Raw genomic sequence first — 9758 nt, 5'->3', positions numbered from 1 at the left:
TGGTTGGGAGCCACCATGTGGTTGCTGGGAATTGAACTCAGGACCTTTGGAAGAGCAGGCAATGCTCTTAACCTCTGAGCCATCTCTTCAGTTTTTTCTGTAAACATTAATGCTACTATAATAAAAAACATAATCTAACTTATGACTAAATTATGAAAATACTCAGAAATGTCCATGTACTTTCTTCTCATGAAATTTCAATGACTAGCGTTTGGGTAATTTTTGTCCCCATAGTTGCTAGTTTACACTTTCCTATGAAGAAAGTGTAAGAAAGTGTAAACTCATATAATAACATAGCATAAAGATATAATGTGTTGAGGACATTGGATCTCTTCAGAACGTACATGTGGAGAGAATTCCAGAGAAAGTATTAAAAAAATGCAGTTCAAACTCCTGAGAACCTGAGAAGAGTGCTTAATATAATCAGGATAAATTCCTGGGATGAACCTGTAATCTCTGTCTTTTGCACCCCCTGGTGGCCCTGAGTGGCCGAACAGTGAGGTTTATGTCTGAATTAACACTGAAGTCCCATCACTGTGTCTTTTGCACAGTAATAAGTGGCTGTGTCCTCAGATCTCGCACTGCTCATTTGCAGGTACAGAGTGTTCTTGGAATTGTCCCTGGAGATGGTGAATCGATCCTTCACAGATGGTGCATAAATAATACTACTGCTGTCTGTACTAATAACTCCAATCCACTCTGGCTCCTTCCCTGGAGCTTGGCGAACCCAGTCCATCCAGTAGTCACTGAAAGTGAATCCAGAGGCTACACAGGAGAGTCTCAGGGATCCTCCAGGCTTCACCAGGTCTCCCCCAGACTCTACAAGCTGCACCTCTGACTGGACACCTACAAACACAGAGAATGTTGTTAGTAAATTGCCACAGAAGCTCTATCTTTTATATATCATGTTCATGTTCACTAACACACTCAGTATCTCTTCATCATCAATTACCTGTTAAAAAAGCAACAAGCGAAACCCAAATCAGCACCAAATCCATTGTGTGTTTTGTTTTCTGTGCTGATCACTGAATGGGAAGACCTGGGCATCCAGGACTGATTCCTTTGTCTGAGCTTCACAGTCAGTGTTTATTTGGTTTTCATGAGAAGAGGTGGGTCTTATTTGCATGCCTTCCTACTCTATAAGTTCTGTTGTTGGAGCTAAGAGATAGCGTGTTCTAATATGTTTGTAAATGTTGTGGGGAAGTCTAGCAGTAAAAATAATGCTAGGAAATATTTGTATCATTCTAAGCTACTTTTTCTTGGCACACATTAAGTATCATCTATTTCATTTAATAATCACAAAGTTAATATGCATTTTATTTATGAATAATTTCTGCCCAATTATTTCTGTCCCATGTTATAGAGGGCAGTGGACCTTGCTTTCTTACTTGCTCTGGAGATCTTTTTTGTACTGTGTTGACTTCAACACTGATTCCCTAGGCACCACCTGAGCTCAGCTACAGCCCTAAGTGTAGTTGCCTCTGGACTTTGGAAGCTCTATATTTTTGTTTAGATCATGTGACATGATTGAATTCAATTGTTCAGCAAGGAACTTGAAACGACTTTGTCCACATTCATGTCATCAAAGAGTTTAAAATTTTTGTGTTATTTTCTATTTTAGTCTCTTTTCCCAGAATATTTACCTATCTGTTCAATAGAAACAGGGAGTGATTGATAAGCTGAACTTCACTGTACAACTCAGGATTTGAACTCTACATGTCCTACACATATGCCTTCACAGGCTTCACAGGAGGATAACCTCACTCATAACAGTCCTCCCCTTTATTTTTCTTATTCAGTCTTTTTCATGCCCTTTTTCAGATATGTAGTAATAGTGGTGGGCTGCTTCCTACCACCTGGCTAGCTTTGCCGAAATAATTACACAGAAACTGTATTCATTTAAACACTGCTTGGTCCATTAGTTTCAGCTTCTTCTTGGCTAATTCTCACATCTTGCTTTAACCCATATTTAGCAATCTGTGTAGAACTATGAGGTGGTAGCTTACCAGGAAAGATCCTAACCTGCATCAGTCTCAGAGAGGAGAGTCAATGCATCTGCCTGAGGCATCTGCCTTCTTCGTCCCAGAATACTGTCCTGTCTACTCCGCCTTCCTAATTTTCTGTAATATCAAAAGGCCAAGGTAGTTTCTTTATTAACCAATGAAAGTAACACATAGACAGATGACCATTCTCCATCATTTCCCCTTCTGTTTAAACAAAAAAGGCTTTCAATTTAACATAGTAAAATTACATATAGCAAAACAGTTATAAACCAAAAATTACTGTTACAATATTCATATCTATTTTATCTCTTTTTTTTCCTCATGGTTTATTATTTTTTATATTTAAAAATTTCCATCTCCTTCCCTCCTCCTACCCCCTCCCTCCGCTCCTCCTTCCCCTTCCCTCCCCTTCCCTCCACCCATACCTCCCCTCCCTCCCTCTCAAGGCCAAGGAGCCATCAGGGTTCCCCACTCTATGCTAAGTCCAAGGTCCTCCCAACTCCCCCCAGGTCCAGGAAGGTGATCGACCAAGCTGAGAAGGCTCCCACAGAGCCCGTCCATGCAGAAGAATCAGAGCCCAGTGCCAATGTCCTTTGCTTCTCAGTCAGCCCCCACTGTTGGCCACATTCAGAGAGACGGGTTTGGTCGCATGATCCATCAGTCCCATTCCAACTGGAGTTGGTGATCTCCCTTTAGTTCTGTCCCACTGTCTCCATGAGTGAACGCACCCCTCACGTTCCTGACTTTCTCCCTCATGTTCTCGCTCCTTCTGCTCCTCATCAGGACCTTGGGAGCTCAGTCCAGTGCTCCAATGTGGAGCTCAGTCACCTTCCCCATCTGTCGCCAGCTGGAGGTTCCCTCACGGTCCTGACTTTGTTTCTCATGTTCTCCCTCCTTCTGCTCCTCATCAGGACCTTGGGAGCTCAGTCCGGTGCTCCAATGCGGGGCTCTGTCATTTTCTTCATCTATCGTCAGGTGGAGGTTCCCAAAGAATGATGGATCCTCTGGCCCTATTTTATCTCTTATCATAACAATGGAAAAATATAACTAACCATTCTTCAACTCCATCAAAGACTCCAGAGGATATAATATTACCTAAGCAAACAAGAAGTAAGCAACTTCCAAAACTCTAGAAATGACAGAGACATCCCATTGCCTGGACAGTCACCCAATGTTCTTTTGTACTGTTGGGGCCTCTATCTTCAGCCTACAGGCCCATAGTATCCAGCAGATATTTCCATAAAGCAGGAAATTTCAAATAGAGTTCAGTCACTATCTGCTGTGTCCTGCAAAATGTCTCACAGACTCTTTCATGAATCAGGAACCCCGAAAGATCATCTCACATTTAGGCAAGTTCAGCAGTCCTCTCTCTGTGGGTTCTTTGTGTCCAGTTTATGCAACAGTCCAGGCAAGAGCAGTTTCTTGCCAAAAGGGCTGTCAAACTCCATAAGGAACCTCTTCAATGCTCATCTTCCTCTTGAAGTATCTGGTGCTGCCAGGAGCAGACATGTCTCTTTGTCATGAAAAGCCCTAATTTATTAAAGCATTAAATGCCATATTCTGTAGTCTTTGAAAGATATGAAGAATGCCTATTTACCTGAAATCTCTCTATATATATCTAGAAAATCTAACTAATATAACTATAAGCTTGACAATTATTGATGATTATCCATTAACAACCTATATTTCCTAATTATACATTACATTCTTAAATGAACTACACGATCACAATACCTTAATCAAGATCAGATATACATATAACAATATTGACCTTAAAATCCATAGGGAAAACCCTGTAGCAGCTGTGAATAGGGCCCTAGTGAACCTATTATATTAATGGCACATTAATCTCTTCTGAATATTGCTGAATACCCACACCCAGCAATGCAGCAAAAAGTGTGTTGAGTGTAACTAAAGCTCTGCATGTCACCCAGGCAATGTTCTCGGATTTCACAAATGGAATGAGTTAGACCCAGAGACTTTCATGTAAATGCAGGAGATGTACATTTTAGAATGGGAACTAGGCTTTCTCTACAGTGCAGGCAATGCTTGTGTAGCGGTCAGTTCAGGGTCTATTTCTGGATTTATCTTCATCTCTGAATTGTTCTGCACCTCATCTGTGAATTGGGATTCAACTTGGAACCTAGTGTTATTTATTATTCTTGAGGTCAACAATATTGACAATTATATGTAAGTGTCAGGAAATTAGATCTACTTTCTAACAAGGTCATCTAAAAATTGTACAGAGCATTAGTGGGGATATGATATTCCTAGATAAGCATGAATTTAATCTTAATCTTAAGGGAACTTCAGCAACTTCAACAAAGCAGAAATTTTGTACACAGAGCCTGACATTTAACAATAGGGCTTTCCATCATCTCCTATTCTTGTCTTCAGGATTGTATTCTTGCCATACAGAAATTTTCACCCACATTACCATTTCTCAAAATACAGTCATTCTGTACAGTTGAAACTTTCCAATGCATATGTATCTGTGATAGATACAGCATTACAAGTTTCAGAAAACTTTCCTAATTATAATTTGTATGTGGAGAATCAATGTATCCTGTCATTTTTCTCTGTTCCCTGAGAAGTCCTGTTGCAATTGAGGACATCTGTATGGAGGTTTGAGTCTTGGCTCACACTGAAGACCCATCATTGTGTTTAATTTTCCACAGTAGTAAGAGGCAGTTTCTTCAGCTTTCAAACTGTTTATTTGCAGGTATAGAATACTTTTGAAATCATCTCTGGGGATGGTGGACTAGCCTTTCACAGATGTGCTGTACTCTTGAATAATTATTATCTTTGTTTCTAATCACTGCAATCCAATCAGTCAGTTCCATGGAGATTGGCAGATCAGGCTCATGAAGAAGTCACTAAAGATAAATAGAAAGGGTTCGCAGAAGAATTTCAAGGAACCCCCAGTCTATACCAGACAAACTTCTGACTCTACTAACTATACCTCACAGTGGATAGCAATAGTAGAGAATTCTGTTCAGAAAACTCTCATACACATCTACCATAGCTATTATGTATTCCCTTCACACACTCAATATCTCTTGTTCTCTTAAATGACTTTTCAAAAGACTTACAAGGAAAACACAGTTCTTCCAGAACTTCATGGTGTTATGTCTGTGTTAAGTGCTGATCCCTGAATGGGAAGACCAGGGAACTCAGAACTGAGCTTCTCTGCTAGAGCTACAGGGTCAGATCTGGACTTCCATGATTTCCATGGTTTCCATGAGCAGGGGGAGGCCAAATTTGCATTTCTTTTTGCTATATCACCTGTGCTTTAGTTGCAGCAATAAAGGGACCAGTTATTAGTGCAGGATGCAGAGATTAAATGGAAGAGTTACTAATAGTAATGGAGTTTATAACATAATTTTGCTTATTATGTGATGACACTTCAATCTTTTACTGTGATTTAGCCAAGTCCTCTAGATAAAGCTGCAGGCCTTCTTTTCATCCCGATCAGCTCCCGCATGGCTAGTTTTACACCCAAAATAACAACACACAAATTTTATTCTTTTAAACACTGCTTGGCCCATTAGTTCTAGCCTCTTCTTGGCTAATACTCATATCTTGCTTAACCCATTTCTAATAATCTGTGTAGCACCATGAAGTGGTGGCTTACCGGGAAGGATCTTAGCCTCTGTCTGTCTCAGAGAGGAGAGTCATGGTGACTTCCTCACTTCCCTTCTTCCCAGCATTCTGTTCTGTCTACTCCACCCACCTATGTTCTGACCTATCAGGCCAAGCAGTTCTCTTTATTAATTAACCAATGAAACAATAGATAGAAGACCCACCTACATCATTTCCCCTTTTTCTGTTTTAAAAAAAAGGCTTTCACTTTAACATAGTAAAATTGCATATAACAAAACAGTTATCAAGCAATAATTACAGTTACAATATTTATATCTATTTTATCTTTTATCATATTAAGAAAAACTATAAATACCTATCCATTCTTCAACTCCATCAAAGACTACAGAAGGATATAATATTACCTAATCAGAAAAGAAATAAGCAACTTCCAAACTCTAGAAATGACAGAGACATCTTGCTGCCTGGAGAGTCACCCAAATTTCATCTGTACCGTTGGAGCATCCATCTTCGGCCTACAGGCCCATAGTATCCAGCAGACATTTCCATGAAGCAGGAAAATTCAAAGACAGTTCAGTCACTTTTTTCTTTGTCCTGCATTTCTCACAGACTCTTTCATGAGTCAGGAACCCCAAAAGACCATCTCACCTTTAGGCAAGTTCAGCAGTCCTCTCTTTGCGGGTTCTCTGTGTCCAGTTTATGCAACAGTCCAGGCAAGAGCAGTTTCTTGTCCAAATGGTTATCAAACTCCATCAGGAGCCTCTTCGATGCCCATCTTCCTCTTGAAGTATCTGGTGCTGCCAGGAGCAGATGGGTCTCATTTTTATGAAAAGCCCTAAGTTATTAAAACATTTAAAATGCCATATTCTGTAGTCTTTGGAAGATATGAAGAATGCCTATCTAACTGAAACATATCTCTATATATCTAGAAAATCTAACTAACATGACTACAAGCTTGACTATTTTTGATGATTATTCATTAACAACCTATATTTCCTGATTATACATTACATTTTTAAATGAACTACACAATCACAATACCTTAATCAGTATCAGAAATACATCTACATATAACAAAATTGACCTTAAAACCCATACCAATGAGAATTATTCATATGTATATCATCTCCCCCTTTAAATATAAAAGAACATTCATAAGCAATATTTGAGAATATGGGCTCAGTTTTTTCTCTCAAAACTGCATCATGCTGTATGGGGGTGCTGTTATTTAGGTCTTTCATGGCATAACCTGTGTGGTAGGTACATCTAAGTCACCAGTTGATTGATACAATTTTTTGAGGATGTTCACAACAACCTTTCAGGAGGGTGTGGTCTATCATACCATATTTGGATAGAAACAAACCACAGGGTCTCATCCTCTGTGAAAACAAAAAAAGGAACTTTTCCAAAGTATCACAACCTTAGATTCAAATTTTAAAGTCAAGGTATTTTCAAAATATCTATCTTGGATTAGTTCAGTAACATTTATAAACAAATATCTTTTAGGAGCTGTTGTTCCTTCCACATTCAAACAACTCAAAGAGAGCATAATAGCATACAGTATCAAGATTCTCTGTGTATTTTCCATCTTTGTGCGGCTTTATTTTAACCTCTATTTTGTTTATTTTTACTTTTATTTTTTGAGACAGATTCTCTGTATAGCTTTGTCCTGGAGTAACTCTGTAAAGCAGGCTGTCCTTGAACTCTCAGAGATCTGTCTGTCTTTACCTCCCAGGCATTGGGATTAAAGGTGTGTGCTACCATACCTTGATGTCACAGAGGTCAATCTACCTCTGCCTCTTGAAGTCACAGAGGTCAATCTACCTCTGCCTCCCCAAGTGTTGGGATTAAAGGTATGTAGTACCACACCTAACTATTCTCTTTCTTCTTTTTTTTTTTTTACTTTAAGAACTTTAACTTTTAGCCTGCATACATTTTAATACACCACAAATCATTTAGAGGTTTTCTTTGTTTTTGAATCTCTCTTTACTGTATCTCTCTTTTTCTGACCACATGAATCTTTAATTTACCAAGCAATAGCAGTGGGACTAAAGCTGTGGCTTTGGCAGCTGGATACAGCCCATTTCTTAGCTTTCTGCGATTCTTGTCTCATGGAGGGGGTACTGGCTGTAGCCATGTTTATCACCACAACTCTACAGGGTTTCAAGGTCCTTGCTGGGAAGCAAGCTGCAGCATTCTACTCACAGACCACACTCAGTTGGACTGCCTGCCTGAAAGAGTCAGAATTTGCCATGGCAGGATAGCCCAGAAAGCTGGCATTTTAAAAACGGTGCAGCTTCTTTCCTGCTATGGCTGAAAACCAAAAAGCATGCGTTCAGCTTTTCATCAACATTGTTTAAGTGTTTTGTGGCAGGACCTCTTAAAAGAGCTGCACAGTTTTGCAACTAAAACTGAGTTAGGAAGCCTCTCTTAGATGAGAGCACTTGCTTGACTCTAGCAAGCAGAGCAGACACGAGAAATTTGTGCTACCCAGAAAAATGCTATATTCTTTTCTGCCCAGAATTCCTTCCCAAGCTCTCTCAGGCTTTATGTTGATACAGTTGTCCACTTTTTGGCACCATTTGTAGATGGAGCTGTGGGCCGGCTATACGTCCTGCCCAACTCCTGCATGGCTAGCTTTATACCCAAAATAACAACACACAAATTTTATTCTCTTAAACACTGCTTGGCCCATTAGTTCTAGCCTCTCCTTGGATAACACTCATATCTTGCTTAACCCATTTCTAATAACCTGTGTAGCACCACGAAGTGGTGGCTTACTGGGAAGGATCTTAGCCTCTGTCTATTTCAGAGAGGAGAATCATGGTGACTGCCTCACTTCCCTTCTTCCCAGCATTCTGTTCTGTCTACTCCACCCACCTATGTTCTGACCTATCAGGCCAAGCAGATTTCTTTATAAATTAACCAATGAAACAACAGATAAAAGACCCACCGACATCAATGTCCACAACTTTCTGTTTCATAATATAATAAACTATTATTTTTAGTATTTGAGAAAAACTAATATAAAATTGACTTAATGATAAACAAATATTTCAAAATCTGAAAACTCCTTTAAAAACTTAGTTCAGGGGGGCTGGTGAGATGGCTCAGAGGTTAAGAGCATGGACTGCTCTCCCAAAGGTCCTGAGTTCAACTCCCAGCAACCACATGGTGGCTCACAACCATCTGTAATGGGTTCTGGTGCTGTCTCTGGCCTGCAGGCATACATGGAGACAGAATATTGTATACATAATAAATAAATATTCAAAAAAACTTAGTTCAGTAAAGTTTTATGAACAAATGCCTATTATTGATTCCTGTTTGTGATGAATATACATTAAAACAATAAAATTGTTTTCCAGAAATAGCTTTTACAAAGTGGCAAAGGTTATTCAAATTCCTAGTTTACACATTTGTTGGAAGAACTCTGCATTTTGTTGTGTTTATTATCATTAAACATAAACACACTTAATTTTAATATCCTTAATGGAAGCACAGGTTCCATGTTGAGGACTTCCAAAGAGATTCCTGCCTGGATTGTGTGACACTCTCAGGTGTCCTTCCATCCATTCATTCCACTCACAGATAATTTCACTCACAGTTTGGGTAATAAGTCACAGAGTGAGGAGCTTGAAATAATGGAATTCAACAAGAGAAGACAATGTTAAATTCTAATTTTTATAATACACTTTCATTCTTTACTAAAGAAACCATCTTCATGGTGCTTTTTGCATCCTGCATCTTGCAGGACTGTTGTGCCTGAGTCCAAGGACCCCCAAGAATACCACCATACAGTCACATTTCTGAATGCAAAAGCAAGGTTTTTTTTATTAAGTGTGGGCTAGCATGGGTCCTCATATCACAGTCTGACAAAGCAGATGGAGGGAGAAGGACCCCATCTATTTTTGTAATGGGTTTATAAAGAGAGAAACCACAAAGCAGTCACAAGATTACAGTTTCACAATACAAAATTACTTATCCTATATTACAATTGGCTAAAGGTGAGGTAAAACTCAGTTGTTAGTTCCTGATAGACTATTAGTATCTAATAGCAATTGACCCCCTGGTTATATCTTCCAGACATCTGCTGACCCTGTGCTAACCACAGAGACTGCTTAAAATATTGCCCAGCTGATAGGGGAAGTTGGG

General features: G+C 39.4%; 1 gene segment (V, D, J or C); it reads right to left on the bottom strand.

Moving 5' to 3' along the window:
- Positions 1–514: 514 nt before the first annotated feature.
- On the bottom strand, positions 515–1040 carry LOC119819813. The segment is given in 2 exon segments: positions 515–846; positions 953–1040. Coding segments are annotated over 2 exon segments (378 nt in total).
- Positions 1041–9758: the final 8718 nt, after the last annotated feature.

Source organism: Arvicola amphibius, chromosome 7, assembly GCF_903992535.2.
Source record: "Arvicola amphibius chromosome 7, mArvAmp1.2, whole genome shotgun sequence".
Lineage (NCBI taxonomy): Eukaryota > Metazoa > Chordata > Mammalia > Rodentia > Cricetidae > Arvicola > Arvicola amphibius.
This window is presented reverse-complemented; position numbering and strand designations above follow the sequence as displayed.